Source organism: Canis lupus, chromosome 14 (assembly GCF_011100685.1).
Source record: "Canis lupus familiaris isolate Mischka breed German Shepherd chromosome 14, alternate assembly UU_Cfam_GSD_1.0, whole genome shotgun sequence".
NCBI classification, from domain to species: Eukaryota; Metazoa; Chordata; class Mammalia; order Carnivora; family Canidae; genus Canis; species Canis lupus.
Window position 1 is genome coordinate 10,912,863 of NC_049235.1, and position 23,235 is coordinate 10,936,097.

Here is a 23,235-nt window from a genome sequence, read left to right on the forward strand (position 1 = left end):
GTTTATTATCTTATCCATTTCTGTTTTCATTTCTTTCACAGTGTGTTTTTCCAAAATAATAAAAATTTTCAAACATACAGAAAAACCAAAACAGTTGTACAGTGAATACTCATATACATTCTATCTGGATTCTCTTTCCTCTGTTCTATCCTTCTGTCTTTTAATCCATCAGTCTGTCTTATATTCTGATACAATTCAAAGTTGCAGGCATAAATACACCTCCTAAACATTTTCCAATGAATATCGTTAACTAGAATTCAATATTTGTTGACCCTTTTTATTTTTGGTGTAAAGTTATATGCAGTGAAATGGACAACCTGAGTGTACCAGTCCATGAGCTTTGGCTAATTCGTGGTGTAACTTGAATCCCCTTAGGGACGCCTGGGTGGCTCAGCTGTTAAGCGTCTGCCTTCAGCTCAGGGAGTGATTCTGGGATCCGGGATCGAGCCCCACATTGGGCTCCCTGCATGGAGCCTGCTTCTCCCTCTGCCTATGTCTCTGCCTCTCTCGTGAATAAATAAATAAATCTTTAAAAAATAAAATAAAATAAATCCCTTTAAAAATCTAAAACATCACCCTTGTTGCAGAAAGTTCCCTAATGCTCCTTCCCAGTCAATCGTCATCCCCATTACAACCCCATAAGTTCTGATTTTTTTCCACCATAGATAATTGTGCTTCTTCCAGAATTTCAAATAAATGGAATAATATGTTACATACTCTTTTATGTACTATATGTTTTTGAAATTCATCCACATCGCATGTATTAGAGGTAGACTTTTTTTTAAAGATGAATTTCCAATCATTATAGCACCATTAATTTCCTTTTTTTCTGTAAAATGCCTTGGGTGTCTTTGTCAAAAATCAAATGAGTGTAAATGTGGATTTATTTCTGGGCTTTCCAGTCAGAAGTTCTCAGTAGTATGGTGTGAGTAAACATTTGTTTCCCTCATACTAATTTCCAGTTGTTGCAGTACCAGAGTTTTGCTCTCCCTTTGGATTGCTTTGCTGCCTTTATCAAAAATGAAATGCAGGTTTATTTCTAGGCTTCCTTTGTAATTCTCTTGATAGGTTTGTGAGTCTTCATGCCAGTATCATATTACCTTGATTACTATGGCTTTATAATAAGTCTTGAATTCAAGTAGAATAAGTCCTTCAGTTTTGTTCTTTTTCAGGATTATATTTTATATTTTAGATTCTTCCCATTTATACCTGAGTGATAGAATCTCTTGTCTTTTTCTGCAATACAGTCTCTGCAATTTTGATTAGGATTGTATTGAATCTATAGATCAATTTGGGGAGAATTGATGTCTTAACAGTTTTGAGCCTTCCAGTCCATGAACATAGCATATTTTACTCTTGTTTAGATTTTCTTCAGTTCCTGTCAGCAATTTTTCAGTGCTACATGGAATTTTTAACGGATTTTAAAATTGTTTAATTCTTTTTCCCTTCTCCTTCGTGTAGGCTCTGGATCAGTATCACTGTATGAAATAGAAAGATGTCAGCAACTATCAGCTACAAGTAAGATCAGTTCATTTTTAAAATATGAGTGTGATAGTGTGCATAATAAAATTGTCTTACCAACTAATTTGTTCCTATCTAATATTGAGAGCAGAGATCCATGAGGGCAAAAATGTATCCCTATTTATATTTTATTTCCCTACTTCATCCTAAGTGGCATAAAATGGGAACCTAGAAAGATACATGGTTTTACATTGACTATATGTTTTAAGTCATATATCTTTAAGGTTTATAAAACATATTCCATTTAACAGTAGAGTGGGGCTTATTTTATTTTGAGAATGCAAAATATGACATAATTTTTATCTTTTCACGCTGTTCATTTAGCCATCTGCCTATAAAGGAGCTCCTTACAATATACCCCAAAACTTTAATGTTAGCAATGATAGTAAATCTGTCAGATACCTCTTTCTGTTACTTTAGCTAAGATAAAATAATTTAAGAAAAAAATATTTTTAAGCACAAGCCTAAGTGAAATTCTGTATAATATACTCTTAAGAAATATGAGTTTCTCATTACTGGAGAAAGAACATACAGCTATGAAACAGGGGAAAGCTAGAAGAAAGAAGCTTATGGTGGTGTTATTGGAATAGGAAGTGTTAGTATGTATTCATGGTTTTATAGATATAGAAGTAGATGTAAATGTGTCTTTTTACATATATATTCATATATATACAGGTGCATGTGTGTAAGTATAGGTATGAACACATGTGCATATACACCCAATTCTGTCCAGCTAAAGGGCTTCAAAGTAATGGCATGGCCCAGTAGCAATGAATGTACCTAGTGCATGAATCTTGGCTGATAAATAATATTCTCCCTTAAAAGGAGTCAGGGCTGCTTATAGAAATAGCAGACTCCAGGATTGGGGCAGGAGAATTATGAGTCTGGAACATCTTGTGCCAGAAGGTAAAGAAGTTCTCAGGTAATGATGGAGCATGTCAAATCTGATACAATTGGAGCATCAAAATAAAAAATACTAGTAATTGAATAAAACTGAATATAGTAGGAATCCATTAGTCCATGTGGATAGTAAATAAAAGAACAAATGAATAATTAAATGAGATTGAATGGAAAGCTCTTACTTATAATAGAATGACGACTAATAAATGTAAAAGGACTGATGAAGTTGGGGGGAAAAATCATTTTGCAACCATGATGGTAATAATTGATTTAATTGTAAATCATCAGTGGATTCTAAACTATCAGGATCCTAAATGTTTACTGAAGAATGGGATATTTATACTTCCCCAAGTACTTTCTTATTATAAAGGGGAAAATAATGAATTTATAGTGGAGAAACCTGTTGAACACCACCAGCATAACCAACTGAGCCAAGTTAACATCCACAGGAATGAAAACATCAATAATATATATGTATCTCTTGATACAATTCAGAGGATGTTTGTATCACTACTTACAGTATAATATACTGCCAAAAATGCCTGGTCTGCATCTGATCATGAGCAGAATCAGACACACCCAAATAAATGGCCTCTGCTCCTCAAATCTATCAGTGTCATGAAAGACCAAGAAAAACTGAGGGACCTTCTACATTAAAAAATTCCAAAGAGGGGCAGCCCCAGTGGCCCAGTGGCTTAGCGCTGCCTTCAGCCCAGGGCGTGATCCTGGAGATGCGGGATCGAGTCCCACATCTGGCTCCCTGCATGGAGCCTACTTCTCCCTCTGCCTGTGTCTCTGCTTCTCTCTCTCTCTCTGTCTCTGTCTCTCATGAATAAATAAATAAAATCTAAAAAAAAAAAAAGTCCAAAGAGATAGGAAAATTAAATGCAATACATGGTTCAGGATTGGATTCTGGACCTGAAAATAAAATTCTAAACAACAGGGATCCCTGGGTGGCGCAGCGGTTTAGCTCCTGCCTTTGGCCCAGGGCGCGATCCTGGAGACCCAGGATCGAATCCCACATCGGGCTCCCGGTGCATGGAGCCTGCTTCTCCCTCTGCCTATGTCTCTGCCTCTCTCTCTCTCACTGTGTGCCTATCATAAATAAATAAATAAAATTAAAAAAAAAATTCTAAACAACATTATAGGGACAGTTGAAGAAATTTGAATAATATCTGTTGATTCAGTGATAATATTACATCAATGTTATATGTTTTTAGGTTGAAAATTGCACTGTTGATAGGTCAATGAAATTTCTTGTGAAATATACACTGAAATATTTAGAGATAAAGGAGCATGATATCTGGAAATTAATCTACAATGATCCATATGTGTATATATGAATCTATAAGGAGTTATATATATATGAAGAGAGAGCTAAAGACAGATGGAGATGATAAATGTGGTAAAATATTAACAAGGCTGACAATATGCCTTAAATAATTCACTTTTGTATCTGTTTTGGGGGGAGTTCATATTATGAATATTCTTATTCTTGTAGATTATTCTAATTTAATCTAAAAATTCTTTTAAGTACTTACAGATCATCAGTATTTGGAGAAAACCCCAATATGTACTATTTTGAAACAAAAAGCTCCTCAGCAGTATCGTATCCGAGCCAAATTAAGGTCATATAAGCCCAGAAGACTCTTTCAGTCTGTTAAACTCCATTGTCCTAAATGTCATGCACTGTAAGTATTTTCTGTAATAAAACAAAAGTTTTTATTTCATAATATTTATGCTTTCTTATATATCACTTTAAGTCCTGGCAATGAGTAAATTGTGACTGTGTATTGTATTTTGAAACACTGGTAACATTTTTAAGAAAAAATACTAAATTTTTAAAAAGTAAATCCTTCTGATATTTCTTAGTAATTATAAATAAAAGTGAGTGCTTTTTTGAAATCTGAAATTCTATTTAGTATTTCTGATTCATGCAAACAAACTATAAAAATACTTGGGGAGACTTTCTCATTTTTCACAAAAGAACTTCTTAAAAGTAAACCTTTAGTAACTAAAACTCTTAAATAGAGAAGAATTCTGGTTAGATGAAATTTCTAAATAAATGATAAAGAAAGCCTTGTTGATAATATTTCTGTCTTACAATATAGTATTCATAACTTAAATTTTTACTAATCATTGAGAACTTCTCAGTACAGCAGACTTTATTCCAAACATCAATTATTATACATATGTAAGTAACTTTATAAGACATTAGAATGAATATGTACTTATTAGGTCAAGACATATTCTGAAATTATATTTAATCTCTTTTCCTTTTTCATGCAATTTGTCTTCCCTCTAAATATATAATGTGTAAATAAAGTACATTTCCATTTTAAAGTACATATTTGTGTGTATATATATTTGTGTGCATCAGTGTACACTAATACTAATATACGTATATTTACTATTACATTACAAAATAGTGCTATTTGTAGAGATTTTTGATCATCAGACTTCCTCATATAAAATGGGGGGGCCATTTGCTACCCATTTGAGCTTGAAATGGTAGTTGGAATTAAAATACAGATTTTAGGTAATTATTGAAATATTAAGTTAAAGCTTGTCAAATTCTGTAAAGTTGTATAGCTTTGCCAAACAAAGCCATCCTCTCTGAGCATTTTTTTAAACAAATAAAATCATCTCAGAAAGGCTAAAGGTGTTACCTTAAACTTACCTTAAGTTACACAACAGGTCGGGGACAGAACCAGGATGAGGACATAGACCTTTTGATTCTGGATCATGTCATTTATTTCGTATACATACTTTAGCATGCAACTTTTTAAAATTATTATTCTAGGTTAAATGTAATCGAAGGAAATATCGGTTTGTAAAGTAGGTGCCCTACAAAAGGGGGATTACTTAGGTTAGGTAAGTGGATATTTAATGGGCAACTGTCTTTTTTCCCCCCACAGAGAAGTTTAACATTCTTTACAAAAGGAGAATGAATTGGTGTTAGAAATAGTTGTAAGATCCTTGTTATTACTAAACCAGATAAGGAAATTGCTGGTGGTTAATGTAATTATGATAGATCTACTCAGACGTGAAGTATCATCAAATGTATCTTTTTTGTTGAATAAGTCATTCAATCTGCAAAGTGAATTATCTCCATATTTTAAAATAAGTAGCTGGCTCATCAGCATATAAACAAAATTTTTTTAATTGGATAATTTGTTAAATTTGAATTTCTAAGTTTATACCAATTGGTTTGTATTTCGTCATTGATGATTTTAGGCAAGAAGTTCCACATGAGGGTGATATGGATATAATTTTACAAGAGGGTGCAAGTAAGACCCCAGATACCAAACTACAAAATACATCATTATATGATTCAAAAATGTGGACCACTACAGATCAAGGAGAACGAAATGTGGCTGTTCATTTTGTAAAAAATAATGGTATTCTTCCACTTTCAAGTGACTGTCTGATTTTGATAGAAGGTATTTAAATTACTGTTTTATTAGAATACAGCTTTTGTCTATGTCTTTCTTTGATTAATGATCATTAAATATATTTTAGGGCAACCTAGGACAATTCGATAAAATGGAATATATATAACAGGTAGATTTAAATATACACACACACACACACACACACAAATTAATCTGAATGACCTTTTGAGATTATACATTGAACTCAAGTGTTTGCATTTGTCCATCTTGGATTTTAGATATAATCTTAAACAGATTCAAGCTCATTCTCAAGCTGAGTAGTGTTAATCAAGAGGCTGCTTGTTATGTACAGTTGCTGCTGTCTTAGCCTCTGGATGTCACTGTTGTTCCATAAAAGTAGAAGAAAGTCATCTCTTGATATGTAAGTCAAGGAAGGGACCCTTGAAATGAGTAAAGAAGACTTGACATGTTTTAAAAGACTGAAATCGAGTCATTTATTTTTGCATTTCCTTTCCACTTTTGTCTAATTTTAATCTGATGTTTATTTCATATATATATACACACACACACACACACACACACAACACATACTTTTCCCATGCCAAATTTAAAGTTTTATTATTTTCCTTGAGAATATTCTATAATAAAAGGAAACATCATCTTTAATTTGCAGAAAATCTTTAGTTTCATTTTATAAATGAACTGATCTTTATTACTTATGATCATTTTTGTTACTGACATTTTTCTATTTATAAAAGTAATATGTAAATTGTTAGTGTGTATATATATATATATATATATATATATATATGAATACACATGAATTTTACCATTGGTATTATTTTTGTGACATTTTTAACACGTTTATAGTGTACCAGAAATAATTTTAATTTCTATGTACTTAATCATCACAATAATCCTATTCAGTTGGTACTATTAAAGGCTGTTTTTTATATATGAGAAAACTGAATCATAGAGAAGTTTTAGATCTTTCCCAGTACAGGTAGTAAGTGGAACTGAATTGTTTCCTGTTTTTTGACATAGTAACTCTATGATGAACTTTATCTTCCCTCTGGGTGAAGTGTAATTAGGGGGACACAAGGAATAAAGTAAATGTTGCCTAGTTACTTTCCAATAAAGCTATCTTGGTTCATATGATTTAGTAGCATATGAGATTATCTGTTTCCCCATCCACATCATCATACACTAGCACTTAAGAAAATTTGTCTACTTTAGTGAGTGAAATGTGGTATCTTACTCCATTAGCAATATTTTAATCTCTACCAGGAAATAGATATAAAAACAAAACACACAAACACATGCACACACAAAAAAATGGATAAGACTATTTGTAAGCCCTAAAAATAAAATAAAGCCCTGGATCTATCAGGTTCTATAAGAACTCTCCTTGTAGGGCTAAGAGGATATCCTGTGTCTTAGAGTTCTCCTATGTTATATGGCCTCTCACAATTCTGTGCTGAAGCCAAATGAAACTTGAGGGTCCCAAGGAAGCTTGAATGAAAAAGTACCTTTAGTTCCTGATCCTGTCTTTAATTATCACTCATCTCACAACCTATCAGTCTCAACTCCTACAATTTCTCGATCCTCATTCCACCCTCCAGCTATATCAAACTGGTAGCAATTCCTAAACCCAGGATATTTCTCTGTGCCTCTTTGCCATTCCATCGCTATTCTCCATGCTCCAGTACATGTTCATAAGTAACGCAATAATTCCCTTTACTCAGCAGTTCATGTGAAATATTTAATGAGCACTTACACGTACCAAGCACTCTTCTGATTCACCAGGCAGATTTGAGTGGTTCTTACTGCATGGTGTATGAACTTTCAGTGGATCACTTTTCTTTTTGTATTATATTTGCATTATATCTGTTTATAGACTTGTTTGCTTATCAGTATGTAACTAATACAGGATATGTGTTTATTTTAATCTATGGATCTTTAGCTCCGAGGGTATAACAGTAGAGATATGCAACTGGTTCTCAGTAAATATATATTGAGTAAATAGGTAATCCAGAGTAATAACACTTAACTTACAGAGCTTTTTAATAAGATGCTAATGAAAATATATCTGAAAGCACTTTAATAAAATTATTTTTATTTTATCGTATTATAACCCTAATCATAGGCTAAGGCCTACCTAACTGCAGTATGACATAGCAGAACTGTGATTTCCAGCCTCACAAAGCTGTGAAAAGAGGAATGGGACCTGGGCACAATAAAACACCACAGACCTTGCTGTCCTTACCAAGATTTATCTCTTTTCTCTGAATAAACGCTTCTTGGATTGTTTCAAGAATTTGGTTAATTAATGGGGTTCTGAAAAAGTCAAATTTGACAGTTTTTGCCGATGTTCTTTTTCCTATTCTGGAGAAGTGTATTTTTGGATGTCCTTACTCTGCTGTGCGGGAAGTGCTTCCCCCTCAAAATTGAATTTAACATTACAGATTTTAGGAAATACACAGAAGTATTTTTTAAATCATATTCTCTTTCCCTGGAGAGGAAGAATTATCAATCTAGGTGAAAAGTGCACCCAGAAAAGGTACCAGTAGTTTTGAGTTATTATAGATATCGGTGCCTTGTGGTAGTACACCACTGGGCATGCTCACTCTTCTCTGCCAACATGATGGCTTTAATGGAAGTTTGAGGATTTTTCAGGAAAAACAAACACTATACTTGAATCCTTATTACACAGACTGTTTGCATCTATATTTAAATATAATATCAACCTAAAAGTTTAAAAGATTTATTTCAAACCCAATATTAGATTTACTTAGACATAGCAAATTTAATAATGAGAATCCTGTTAAACTTCGGCTCTCAATTTTCTTTTGAATACTTGAACCAAACTGTTCTGGCATAAAAGAGCAATTTGTATAAAAATTTAGAGAAATGGGGGATCCCTGGGTGGCTCAGCAGTTTAGCGCCTGCCTTCGGCCCAGGGGCGTGGTCCTGGAGTCCCGGGATTAAGTTCCACATCAGGCTCCCTGCATGGAGCCTGCTTCTCCCTCTACCTGTTTCTCTGCCTCTCTCTCTCTCTCTCTGTCTCTCTCGAATAAATTTTAAAAATAAAAAAAAATTTAGGGAAATGGTTAAAATTTCACAAGCCTTGTGTTTTGCTCAAGTCCTGGCATTTTTGTGCATTGGTTTCTGTGATCAGGGCAGTATACTAAGTTTACAAATTACTGTATTTTACAATGTATAAATGTATTAATCATCTAAATTCATGCCTTCATTGTCTTTTTCTTGCAATCCCCTTAGTCTTTTGCTATACCTCATGTGTTACTTAATAGACACTCAACTTTGCCTTCATTGTATTTGTACTACTTAAAGGATTTATTTATTCTTTGTTAATAGGAGGTACACTCAGTGAAATCTGCAAACTCGCAGACAAGTTTCATAGTGTAATTCCTGTGAGATCTGGCCATGAAGACCTGGAAGTCCTTGATCTTTCAGCACCATTCCTTATACAAGGGAAAATTCATCACTATGGGTATGCTTTCAAATCTGAGAATTTTGAGAATTAAAAACTGCATAGAAATAACTTTTATTACTTTATCCCACTAGTTGCTGTATATTCAATGGATACTCTTTGAATACCAACTTATAGGTACTAGATTTTTCTGGTATATATTTATTCTTTTGATAGCATATGTGTCAATTACCTACAATGTGCCAAGTATAAGGCTCACCCAGAGGCTAATATTCATTTGTTTTCTTTCACAAAGATTTAGATACTCGTGCAAAGATGCTTTAGAGCTGTATCCTACTAGAAGTTAAGTGATTGAATTCCAAAATTTCTGTACCAGATTTGTTGCCACTGAGGAACTGGAAGATAATCAGGATATATTAGGAACTAGAAACAGGCATGCATATCAAGTAATTTGTAGTCTGTCTTGTACCTTTTTAACTTTATAGTTTCTTCTGTTTTACAAATTTAAAATATTATGTTTATCAAAATGCTTGTGAAACCTTAAAGGTTTTACTTACTTAGGTTTTAGTTACTTTACTCAGATTTCTGGACCTGATTCTTTTTTAAAAAGCAGAATTTAAAGTAATTGCTTCATGGTCATCTGGGTTGCTCAGTTGGTTAAGCATCTGCCATTGGCTCAGGTCATGATCTTGAAGTCCAGGGATTGAGCCCCATGTGAAGCCCATTATCTCCTCCTCCCGCTGCCCCTCAGCCCGCTCCTGCTCACTTTCATGTGCTCTCTCACTCTCAAATAAATAAAATCTTTAAAAAATAAATAAAAATATTTTTAAAAAACTAATGCTTCAGTTTCTTTAATAGTAACACATCTTTTATGGTTTTTTATTTCTTGACTCTTTTACTAATGAAATTTTTTCAGAAAAGTTTTTGTCTCATGTAAATTTAAATTTGTTGACATAAACTTGTTCATAGTGCTTTTGATGATTTTTAAATCTCCACTTTGTTCCTGAATCCACTTAATATTATTGCCACCTTTTTTTCTTGACCTTTTTTGCCAAAGCAAATAGCTTTTGTTTTGTTGACACTCCCTATTGTTTTATTATTGTTTGTATTTTTATTTTCTGCATTTACTTTTTTAAGATTTCTTCAGTTTTTCTTTTTCAAGCATTTTTAATTGAATGCTTACCTCAGTTAACTCATTAATTTTTAGTATATTTTTCAATATTTACATTTAGGCCCCTAATATTTCCCCTGAGAAAATGGCCATAGCTTTAACCCAGGATTTGATATGTAGTGAGTTTTTTGTGTGTTTTTGTTGTGTTTTGTCTCTTCTAAATGTTTCCTAATTCTCATTGTGATTTCTTCTTAGGCCCATTAATTATTTAGCTGTGTATTTTTAAATCTTCACACACACATTTTAGGTGCTGTGTTTTTTTGTATTTTATTTGGATTACTTTTTAACCACATAGCTTGATACATTTCATAATGATTCTATAAGCTTCACTTAGCTTTGCTGTATCCCAGGATATTTGTTCAGATTTTGTATATATTGCCTATATTTTAAAAAGAACATGTATTTTTTAGTAATTGTGTTTAGTATTTAATAGTGTTATGTCCAGTAGACAAGCTTGTTAATCATATTCAAAACTTCTTTTTCCTTTGTAACTTTGTCTATTTAATCACTTCTGAGAGAGTGATTGCTTAATATCCTCAGTGGTTGTAGGTTTGTGATCTTTTTTTTTTTATCAGGATTTTTTTGTAGATTTCAGGGCTCTTTGCTGGTTAGCTTTCATGTTTCTTTGTTATATTTTAGGAAGTCTCATAAATAATTAGGACTAGATTTTAGTTATTTTAAAATATGTTTAAATGAGTTTAAAATATGTTAATTACTGATATATTTAGGTTTTGTTTCTACATTTTATGTTGTCTATTTAAACTATTACTCTTAAAAAAAAATTAAAAAAAAACTATTACTCTTTCCCCTCCCCACCTTTTTTTGTTATTGTTTAGCTTTTTTTTTTCCTCTAGTATTCTGTTAGATTTATTTATAAAAATGTTCTTGATTTTTCCCCTTTTTCCTCTTTTGCTACTTTGGAAGTAATGGATTCTGTACTTAATTTTTATGTTACCCTTATATTTTAATCTGTATATTTAATTTTTAATTTGCATACTTTATCAATGTCTAAAGTTATTATCACAGCCCGTTTTTTAGGAAATAATATGCCTTCATTCAATATTCCCTTTTTCTGTTGAAGAAATATCTATGTATTTGAAGGGTGGGAGGAGATAATATTTAATATAAGTACCCTCTATCTTTCCCTAGATTACAAGTGAAAAGGAGTCTGAAAAAAAAAAAAAAAAAAAAAAAGGAGTCTGCATGAACCTTTTGGACATTGATTTTTATATTTTTATTCAAGGATATTTTCTTATCAACATCTCCTAATCTTACGATGATATATAATAAAAAAAAAACAATTATTTGTACTTAAAGTATGTTTGTATATAAATAAAGCAAAATACCTCTACTAAATAATGTGCAGTTTTAGTAGATTGTGTAGTTTCACATTGATTTTATTATGAAAGATAAGTATTGTAGTAGGTGTTAGAAACTGTGAACCTCTAAATCTAAGTATGTGCTCACTGAATATATTATCCAAAGTCTCATTGACTTCTTTAGTGAGAATGATTTTTTCCTATTGGTTATATTTACCTAAGACCGTAACTATTATCACAGAGCCATCAAATGAAAGAGTCCTTAGAGATTGTCTCTTTCACACTTTTTCATTTTACCAAATAAAGAAATCAGCCAAATTAACAATCTGGATCTGGACCCTCTCTCTTATTCTCAACCTAGTTCCTTATTCTGAACCATTCTTTCTTTTCAATTGCTTCTACTGTAAAAAGCTTATATTTTTATAATTTGGCTTATACTCTGTGCATTACAGTAGGGAAGGTACAACACTATTGTTTAACTTTTTAAACTGCTTGTTTGAACAACAAAAATAAAGTATAATAAATGAGTTATAATAATTATTTTTAAATGCCTGTGGTTTTTTTCTATCATTAATTTCAGATGTAAACAATGTTCTACTTTGAGACCAATTCAAAATCTAAATTCCCTGGTTGATAAAACACAATGGATTCCATCTTCTGTGGCTGAAGGTGAGCTAAATTTGTGTGTCGTGCAACTGTGACCTCACTGATTATATTTCAGTGTTTGTGGGTATAGTAAAACCGGAGCAAAGACTGAGCTATAGTTTAACTTTACTTAGGCAAAACCATTTTTATGGTGATTTTATAACCAGTTTTATCAGTGGTTATAATAAAAGTATAAAGTGAAGTTTAAAATATTTGAAAACTTGCTTTCAAGCATCTACCAATATCTTTAACCATTACATTTTAATGTTCAATAATTTGTTTCAGTTTTAATTATTAATTACAGATACAGATTCTGAAAAATCTCTCCAGTTCACAGTATTTTAGGATTAAAAACAGTTTTAATGATGGCTATTACACAGCTCTTTACCCAATATACATTTTTTAGCTGGAACAAAAACTTCTTATATCATATTCTTCAACTGTGATCATCCAGCTGCGGCGTAAAACTCTTTCAGTGACAGAGGACTCATTACATTGCAAAGCAACATATGCCCTTAATTTTTAAGCAAAATCTGCCTCTTTAAAATTTTAATATAAACCATGTTCTGTCAACTATAATTAGAGTACATGTCTTCAATAAGATTAACCGGCTTTGTGCATTTAAAGATCCCCATCAAGCCTTCACCAAGTTTTTATTTCTCCAGCTAGGTACATACCCTCACTTCATTTGGTATTTTCTCACATTCCTTACTATTTCATTTCTCCTCCTTAGTAAACATTTCACTTTACCACTGTTCTTCTCAAAGTTTATCATTTAAAGCTGCAAATAGGGCTGCAAATGTTATCCAGTTGAGCATATAAAGAAAACCTTTATTTCTCTAAAATTGGACACTTTGTTTCTACTAGCCTGAAAATTTTATTGTGTAGATATTTATTTGTATACTTGGTTTTATTTTCTTTCTTTTGTAATCTAGCTATATGATATTGCTACCTCACATTTTGTTTGTGGTCCATGCAATTCCAGGTTACTTTCATGTGAGCTCCCTGCTTTACAGTGTGGTCTCCCTATCCCATTCTTAATGCAGTTCTTTGTTTAGGTAGGTCCCTCAGGGTGGATTTTATGGTCACCCTTCTTGGTTTTAGCTTAGTTTTAACCTATGGAGACCTTTAGAATCCTAAAAATCAGTTCTTCTATAGTAACAATTTTTGTCATGTCTGCATGCCATAATTCATTTCTCTCTATCCTAATTTATTCTTAATTACTCCTTTTAAATATGGATTCCACAAATGGAAGACAGTATTTCATTTTATAAATTTTAAATGTCTCCTATCTCCAAATACAAAGTACCATTTTAACCTATGAATTTTCATATCATTTAGTATCTCTCTTTAATTTCTTCTTCCTCATCTTACCAAATTATGAAATCTCATCTTCTGATATTTTTGTCCATTGAACCAGATGATATCTTAAAAAATAAGTGATCCCCATGTTTATAATACAGAGGGGAGAGACATGTTACAGAATCATAAATATTAAACTGTATACTATTTTTTTAGAACATTCTGAATTTTAATTTTGTCTTTCATGAGGCAGACATACAGTGAATTGTAGTTCATGAATCAGTTTTTATGTTTTCTATCAAGTTAGCAACTCATTTTAATGATATATTATGCTAATATTTAATCAAAAAAATAGAAGCAATTGCTTATGAGTCATTGTCCCTACATAGGTATAATGTAATGTTCTAAATTGGACCTGCTAAATGAATATAATATACTATATTATTATAGTATATTATTATAATATATATTATATTATTATTATATATAAATATATAATATTATTAATATATTATTAATTATAATATAATATAATTATATAATATATATAATATAATATATTATATAATTAATATATATTAATTTAAGCAAAATCTGCCTCTTTAAAATTTTAATATAAACCATGTTCTGTCAACTATAATTAGAGTACATGTCTTCAATAAGATTAACCGGCTTTGTGCATTTAAAGATCCCCATCAAGCCTTCACCAAGTTTTTATTTCTCCAGCTAGGTACATACCCTCACTTCATTTGGTATTTTCTCACATTCCTTACTATTTCATTTCTCCTCCTTAGTAAACATTTCACTTTACCACTGTTCTTCTCAAAGTTTATTTATTATTAATATAATAATATATATATTAATATATATTCATATTAAATGAATATAATATACTGTTATTAAAGAACGAAAGTCACATATATAACTTTTTATCTTAAATTATTTTAGTAAACAAAACATAACAGCATAAGACAATTTTTACTTCACTTTGATTATAAGGAATAGAAGATTCACATAGTTTGATCTTTTTTTCCCTTCACTAGTACTGGGTATTGTACCCCTTCAACATGTGTTTGTAATGACATTTACTCTTGATGATGGAACAGGAGTATTGGAAGCTTATCTCATGGATTCTGTAAGTAACAGAGTTGGTATAGGTATTTATAACAAAAAAAAAATTTTTTTAAATTCTAATGTATGTATTCATACCTACTTTATTACTGAGAGGATTTAAGGCAACTTAAAAAAATAAAATACAAGCACATAAATCTTGAAGTGTCTATATATTTATCCTGTCTTGCTTTGACTCTGTAAATTTAATATCCAAATCATGAAAAATTGAAGAATAGGAATTTGAAGAGAGAGTCTTCAGAAGGTTTACTCCAGGAGCCAGAGGCAGAAGTATGACCACAACTTCTAGACATTATCTAGCACCATTTTACGAGGTTTTTTAAGTCTCCATATGTCCATATTAGAGAGAACTAAATTACTTCAGAAGGGAGATGGTTATATTGTATGTAGCTAGGGAGCTATCCACAAACCTCCCTCATTTTTAACAACAGTTCTAAGTTTGGGGGTTCCTAGGACCACCCTGAAGTTTTGATAATGTGCTAGAAAGACTCCTGTTAACTTTCTGTAAGTTACTGTGCTATTATGGTTTATTATACCTAAAGGATACAAATTAAAATCATCCAGGGGAAGAGGTGCATAGGACAGAGTCCAGGAAGTTCCAAACATGAAGCTTCTAGTGGTTCTCTTCCCATGGAGTAGCAGACAGTGTTACCAGCCTTATATGATGTGTAATGTTACACATGGAGTTTTGCCAGCAGGGAAGCCTCACTGAGCCTTAGCGTCTAGAGTTTTTATTGGGACTCTGTCATTCATGGTTAATTAGCCCATATGGCTGATCTCAGTTTTCAGCCCCTCAGAGATCAAGTAAATACCACATGCCCCAAACTCACAACCTAAACCTCTAGTGTAACAAACATGGACATTCCTAACAGGCATTTTCTAAGGCTGAGAGATTATTTCCAGAAGCCAACAGCAGAGGCCAGATTTCTGTTAGCAGTAAGGTTGAATATTTTTACTGCACACATTGGGAAACAGTCTGGGGTAACGCTGAGAGAATTTTCCCTCCCACTTAAACAATTCATTTGTCCAGTTATTGAATGAATATTTAATGAGCACTTGCTATGTGCCAGGTACTGTTGTATGTGATGAGGTTATAGCAGTGAACAAAACAAAGCAAACAAAATCTTTTCTTTTAAGAAAGTATAATCTTGGGATCCCTGGGTGGCGCAGCGGTTTGGCGCCTGCCTTTGGCCCAGGGCGCGATCCTGGAGACCCGGGATCGAATCCCATGTCGGGCTCCCGGTGCATGGAGCCTGCTCCTCCCTCTGCCTGTGTCTCTGCCTCTCTCTCTCTCTCTGTGTGACTATCATAAATAAATAAAAATTAAAAAAAAAAAATTAAAAAAAAAAGAAAGTATAATCTTATAATCTGATAGAGGAGGGAAAAATGAATACACTTCATCATGTGTAATACTCTTTTAAACTTTAACACTAGATTTTTTTCCTATACACAAGGAGAATGATAGACCCCACTCTTTCCTAAATACCATTATTCTTATCATTAAGTCAAAGCAGTTTAATTGGATTATACACACACACACACACACACACACACACACACACCTCTATGCTGTCTTTAGATTCCAGTAGTAAATCAGATTTTAAGAATTCAGACAAGAACTCTATGAATTCTACAATATTGGTAGAGTAAAATAGTCTCGATTATTTTAATTAGATAATAATGAAATACTTTTATTATAACTTTTTAAAAAATTAACTTCTGGGGCATCTGGGTAGCAGAGTCGGTTAAACTTCTACCTTTGGCTCAGATCATGATCTCGGTCCTGGGATCAAGGCCTCGTCCACCTCCCTGCTCAGCAGAGCCTGCCTCTCCCTCTCCCTGCACCCAACCCCAGTGCTCTCTCTATCTCAAATAAATAAAATCTTCAAAAAATAAAAAAGATTAATTTCCTTTTTTCCTCTAAATTTTTTCAAGGACAAATTCTTCCAGATCCCAGCATCAGAAATCCTCATCAATGATGACCTTCAGCAGAGTATGGATTCGATCATGGATATGTTTTGTCCTTCAGGAATAAAAATTGGTAGGCAATAATATTTTTAACATTCATTCTTTTTTTGAAACAGTACTTGACATGTATCTAATATGTAGATTTAGAGGCATGAAAAGGGGATGCCTGGGTGGCTCAGCGGTTGAGCGTCTGCCTTCGGGACAGGGTGTGTGATCCTGGAGTCCCGGGACCAAGTCCCATGTCGGGCTCCCTGCATGGAGCCTGCTGCTCCCTCAGTCTGTGTCTCTGCTTCTCTCTCTCTCTCCCCCTGTGTCTCTCATAAATAAATAAATAAAATCTTTAAAAAGAAGAAAATAGAGGTATGAAAACTTGGAAGTCTGGATCTAAATAATCTATTGTCTGGTTTACCTTTTGATGAAGACAGCAGGGAGAAAATAGGTAAGAATCAGAATTCATGAAATGAAAAGATTTTTAAAATCTTTTGAAACATAATAAAAGGGAGGTAGTTTTGATCACAAGCACATTTGATACTGTGTTTATGCATACAAATATTTTTGTTGAGATTATACCAAGAGATGAAATTTTGACAAGAGACATTTTCTATAACACTTCATTTAGCCAGTTTAATTCATTCATGAATTTCTGCTTAGTAGTAACTAGTTTTAGATTTTATACATTTTTATTTTATTAATTGTTTTCTGTCAGCTTTACTTGTTCTCTGGATAACATCTTATGCATTAAACAGATCTTCAGATCAAAGCATGTTGATTACATTTACTGCCACTGACTTCCTTTTGTGGCCATCATTTCTGTTTATTTGAAATTTGCAGACCTTAGGGGTACCTGGGTGACTCAGTCAGTTAAGCATCTGCCTTCTGCTCAGGTCATGGTTTCAGGCTTCCTGCTGAGTTAGGGAATCTGCTTCTCCCTCTCTCTCTCTCTCTCTCTCTCTCTCAAACAGATGAATAAAATCTTTAAAAAAAGAAAAGAAAAAGAAAAGGAAGGGAAGGGAGGGGAGGAAGGAAGGAAGGAAGGAAGGAAGGAAGGAAGGAAGGAAGGAAGAAGAAGGCAGGAAGGAAGGAGAAAAGAAAGAAAAAAGAAGAAAGAAAGAAAGAAGAAAGAAGAAAAGAAAGAAGAAGAAGACAGAAAGAAGAGAAAGAAAGAAAGAAGAAAGAAAGAAAGAAAGAAGAATAAGAAAGAAGAAAGAAAGAGAAAGAAAGAAAGAAAGAAGAAAGGAAGGAAAGGAAGGAGAAAGAAATTTACAGACCTCCATCATAGAAAAACAGCTTGACTCCCCTAACAATTTCTCATCAATAACCAATTTCACCAGCTGCAGATTTAGCTGCTGTCACTTTAACTTATTAGGTTATTTTTTTTAAAAAGATTTTATTTGTTTATTCACGATAGACACCGAGATAAAGAGAGAGGCAGAGACACAGGCAGAGGGAGAAGCAGGCTCCATGCATGGAGCCCAACGTGGGACTCGATCCTGGGTCTCCAGGATCACACCCCGAGCTGAAGGTGGCGCTAAACCGCTGGGCTACCGGGGCTGCCCTGTTTAGGTTATTTTTAATCAGACTTTATTATCCCCTGGTCAGTCTGCATTTTATAACAATTCCAAAAAGATAGCTTTTATATAAATCTGTAGCTAGGTTTAACTTACATACTTTTATTTGATGTCAGCTTTAAATTTTGGTTTTAATTCTTTTAGATAAATTTCTGGAAATAAAACTTTCATATCAAAGAGCACGGGCTTGGTAGGCTTTTGATAAATGTTGCCAGGTTGCTTTTCAAGAATATTTTACCTATTTATAGTTCTACCAGAAATATAAGGAGAGGAGAATGCCTGTCTTGCTTGACTCTTGCCAGTATTGACTATATTAAGTGTCTTTCAAACTTGAATATGAAGAAGCATTAAGAAACTTTTCTAGAAGTTTTAAATAGATTTATTGTGGTCTTGACCAAAGGTTAGAAATAGCACCTCAGGTGCCAACATTGTCTGAACTCAGAGCCTGGTACCTGATGGGAGTTTCAGCTAGACAAGTATAAGAGCCTGAGCAGCTGATGTGAATCTCACAGTTTCTTTGCAGTCAACCAAGAAAAAAAAAGGAAAAGCAAAAAACAAAAATCTGGGGAGGTCAGTAAGCAGCAGGAAGAAAAGTTCAGAATGAGATGACTGCTACCTTTGCTATCAAATGTTTGGAAAATCCCACATTTAATTATTGTTTTCTGTTGGGAAAAAAAAATCAAATTAGTTAGGATTGTTGCAAAACAGTAACAAGAACCCAGTGTATAATGGAAGAGTAGATAATATTAAATTTAAAGTGTATTTATTTACTTTTCAAGCTAAATTAAATGTTAATTTTTCTAGCTAAGCATTATACTTAGATACATATTTCAGAGATACTTGTTTAACGTTAACGGTTAAATAACTTTTTTTTTTCTCATTTGTAGATGCATATCCATGGTTGGAATGCTTCATCAAGTCGTATAATGTCACAAGTGGAACAGAGCAGCAAATTTGCTATCAGATTTTTGACACCACAGTTGCAGAAGATATAATCTAATATTGTCATTTAGCTTAGCATATGTAAAATATTATAATTTTAGAAAACATAATCTTCTGTGAGATTGTTATCAAACACATAGTTTAACTGTATAGTTTATCTTTCCATTTTAACCACATTTAATTTTTTTTCCACAAATAGACATTATGTTATCTTACTGCCTTCTTGTGAGTAAGTTAAAAATATTTCTTTGGCTCAAAATTTCCAGTATGGTGGTTGCTAGGGGCATAAAGGAGAAAGGAGAATAAGTAGGACTGTCTTTGTTTACCCCTAGTAGCCCTTTCAGAGAAATTGTTCTGATACTCTACACTAAAAATCACTTTCCTTATTGGTTTTTCCATGCGTCAGCCAGTGATTTATCTGCCAGCCTCTATCTATACTTGACCTTCTTTTCCTGCCCTGATTTTTATATCAGCAGTGTTAATGATTTTAGCATGGATATGGGGTTAGAAAATGTCCTTACATTAACTCATTCTGCTTTTACTAAGTGCGAGGCATGTAGCGGCTAGTGGTTTGATTTGGTTTTGTACAACAGATCTGCTTAAAGAAGTACTCTTGCTGCTTAAAGAGCACTCATCAGTGCTCTTCTGACTGATGACAGCACGCTTACAGGACTGATTCACTTTAGTGTATGTGGCAGGATTGCTTTCTTTCAGTGCTGTAAACCAATTTAGGATAAATCTGTTTTTTTAAGACCTGAATTATGTACTTCTGATTGCTTGCGTCTCTACATGGTATTAGAAGGTATTGCAGTCCACCTTGATCTAATAAAGCAGTCAGATTTTACAGTGTTAGTGACTTACTTATATTACCTTTTTTAAAATTGTCTTGTGTAATATATATCTATATTTCAGATTGAACATAGAATGAGATATTTATATGGTAGTCTACTTTTTATATGACAGTGGTTGTGAAATTTAGAATCGTGAATATTCAGTTTTATACAAATATACAAATATTTGTATATATGTATAGACTTGCGTATATTATTTGGTAAATACTGAGACATACAGATCTACCTAGTTCAATATTAGTGAAGAATAAATTAATACACATATTACACCTGTTTTCTTTATTTGCTCTGTGTTGAGTTGAAGCATGATTAGAGGCAAAGAATCACACAGGAGTGTCCATATAGAAGATATTTAAGACTGTCTATATACTAGGTACTGTGCAAAGCATTTAACTATATTTGAGTTTCACAACAATCATTTTCCTGATAAAACTGAGGCTTGATTGATGAGCTGACTTCACTAAGTTCACACAGTTATTAAATGCTAGTCAGTACTCGAATTCAGGTAATCTGTGTTCAGAGGCTGCACTATTAACCACTCCAGGATTCTGGGGCAAAAGCTAGCATGGGATTTTCTACAAATGAGACCTTCCTTAAATATTTGAAGTAACATTGGAAATAAATTATGAGAGGAGTCCATGTTATGTTTTCTTAGACTATCAAAAGGCTTTTAACATTTTATTGGCCAAGAAAGGGTCAAATATCTGATTTCCTCTGCTCATAACAACTCCAAATTCTAGTTTCTGAGTACATTAGCCTATCCCCAGACCTAATTACCCGTCTCTCATCACTGAATTATCAGCTTGTTGGAGATGGTAGAAAAAGAGGCTGATGCTGCTGGTTTGGGGATATAAACTTTGGTTCAAAACATCTTCAGAGAAAAGTTTTAGGAACTGTATAAAAGAACAGATCGATTTCAGTATCAGTGGTATGCGGGGATCTGAAGGCGAGAGAGCCATTTCCTCTTCAGGAAACACCCAGTCTAGAAGAGGAGGGGTCAGAAGGTACAGCAGGTCACAGTGCCGTCTCCTTTCTTTTCTTTTCTTTTTTTTTTTTTTTAATAAACTCCCCCACATTGTCATCATTTGTTTGTTTTTTAACCTTTCAGCTTGTAACAAGAACTGGTCTCTCAACACCTAGTGCTTATACAGTGATGATGTATGCACCTTACCATGAAGCAGGAACGCAGAATGCTAGGAGAATTCTATTTCTGGAACAAGTAGATGGTAGTTCACTGTGCTCTGATTTGAGCCATGTCCTCTTTCCTGTTCATGTGAATACCAGTAGTCTTCATGTCAGATTTAAAATTACATAAATTTAAGAATGTAGTTTGTGCACAACTTCTTGCTCAATTTCCAGTCTCTGCAGCATCCATTAGCTACTACTGGATTGTCTCTTGTCACCCCTGCACTGTTCTATATGAGGAAGAGAGGGCGTAGCTTAGAAAATCTGAGGTAGTCAATTACACAATAATGAAAAATGCACTGCTCACACGCTTTTTTTTTTAATAAATTTATTTTTTATTGATGTTCAATTTTCCAACATATAGAATAACACCCAGTGGTCATCCCATCAAGTGCCCCCCTCAGTGCCCATCACCCAGTCACCCCCACCTCCTGCCCACCTCCCTTTCTACCACCCCTAGTTCGTTTCCCAGAGTTAGGAGTCTCTCATGTTCTGTCTCCCTTTCTGATATTTCCCACTCATTTTTTCTCCTTTCCCGTTTATTCCCTTTCACTATTTTTTATATTCCCCAAATGAATGAGACCATGTAATGTTTGTCCTTCTCCGATTGACTTATTTCACTCAGCATAATACCCTCCAGTTCCATCCACGTCGAAGCAAGTGGTGGGTATTTGTCGTTTCTAATGGCTGAGGAATATTCCATTGTATACATAGACCACATCTTTATCCATTCATCTTTCAATGGACACCGAGGCTCTTTCTTTCCCTACCCTCCATTACACTGCTATTTAAGGGAACTACACAGGCCAAGATGAGATGCATCATTCCTTCTTCCCCCCACCCCTTTTTTTAACCCCTGGTCATGTTGCATGTTGGGAACTGTTTCTGAATGAATATAGAAAGACTGGTGTTAATGGAATAGACGCTGAATACACCTCTGTCTACCTAAGAAAGCAATCTCCACACAATAGGGTACTGGCTGCACAATTTTTGAGTCCGTGTAGCTCCCATGTTGTAGCTACTTGCAGGTCCCAGAGATAGGCCAGAATCTAACCAGCTGTGCTTTTGTGTTTCCAAAGTCAAAGCATGAGTTTGTCATGACTTGTGACTCTCAAGCCAGATGATTCTCTTCTACACTTTCTGGCACCTTTCCTTGATATCTGGGAAAATAGCTAGATTCTTCTGATTATTTTCAGTGTTTTGAATTTTGGCCATGTATTTCACTAAGTTTTGTTTGTATCCAGAATTTCTTGAAATAAAAGTAATTGTATTGGTATGAATTGAAACAATATAAAGCATATGAAGTTGAACATTAATTCTTACTCTAACTAGTACCCCAGAGGGCGTTTGGTATATAATTTTGCGGACTATTTTCCCTATGAATGGGTAAATATATGTATATATACTTTTAAAAATAGCTCATGCTATAAATATATTTCTGCAACTTGCTTTTGTCACTTTATAAAGTAGACTTTGTATTTTATATAAATACACAGAGAAGGACAAACTTATTTGTAATTATTCAGCATAAGTAGGAATTCTCTGATTATTTATTTCTATTTTTATCGTGGTTTTTGGCATATTTAAGTGTTCTATTTCTTATTGTAACAATTTTGGAATTTTATATTTTTATAGGAATGCATTCAGATTACTTGTTTTGTTGATTTTATTGCCTTATCATTATTCATAATAATATTATTATTACTTTAGTCTGTCTTTTGTCTGGTGTTATTTTCCCTTTAAGTAAATCTGAAGCTCCTGGGACCTGGTTTCATTATATCTACTGGAGGTTCTTAGATGATCAGAATTTTGAAGACCTATCCAACTCCTGGTACAGATTAGGACTCTACCATGACACAATCATCTTGAAATGTTCTTTCATGCTT

The 23,235-nt window shown here is 33.4% G+C and overlaps 1 protein-coding gene across 4 annotated transcripts in view; it reads left to right on the plus strand.

Moving 5' to 3' along the window:
• Positions 1 to 20,431, plus strand: part of POT1 (protection of telomeres 1) — an 80,595-nt gene extending 60,164 nt beyond the window's left edge. For all 4 annotated transcript variants that reach the window (XM_038556634.1, XM_038556635.1, XM_038556632.1 and 1 more), the window contains exons 13-20: positions 1,462 to 1,518; positions 3,956 to 4,112; positions 5,659 to 5,864; positions 9,192 to 9,327; positions 12,338 to 12,426; positions 14,748 to 14,839; positions 16,771 to 16,876; positions 19,259 to 20,431. In XM_038556634.1, coding sequence (XP_038412562.1) covers positions 1,462 to 1,518; positions 3,956 to 4,112; positions 5,659 to 5,864; positions 9,192 to 9,327; positions 12,338 to 12,426; positions 14,748 to 14,839; positions 16,771 to 16,876; positions 19,259 to 19,371 — 956 coding nt within the window. In that variant the 3' untranslated portion in view covers positions 19,372 to 20,431. The remainder of the gene's footprint in view (positions 1 to 1,461; positions 1,519 to 3,955; positions 4,113 to 5,658; positions 5,865 to 9,191; positions 9,328 to 12,337; positions 12,427 to 14,747; positions 14,840 to 16,770; positions 16,877 to 19,258) is intronic.
• Positions 20,432 to 23,235: the final 2,804 nt, after the last annotated feature.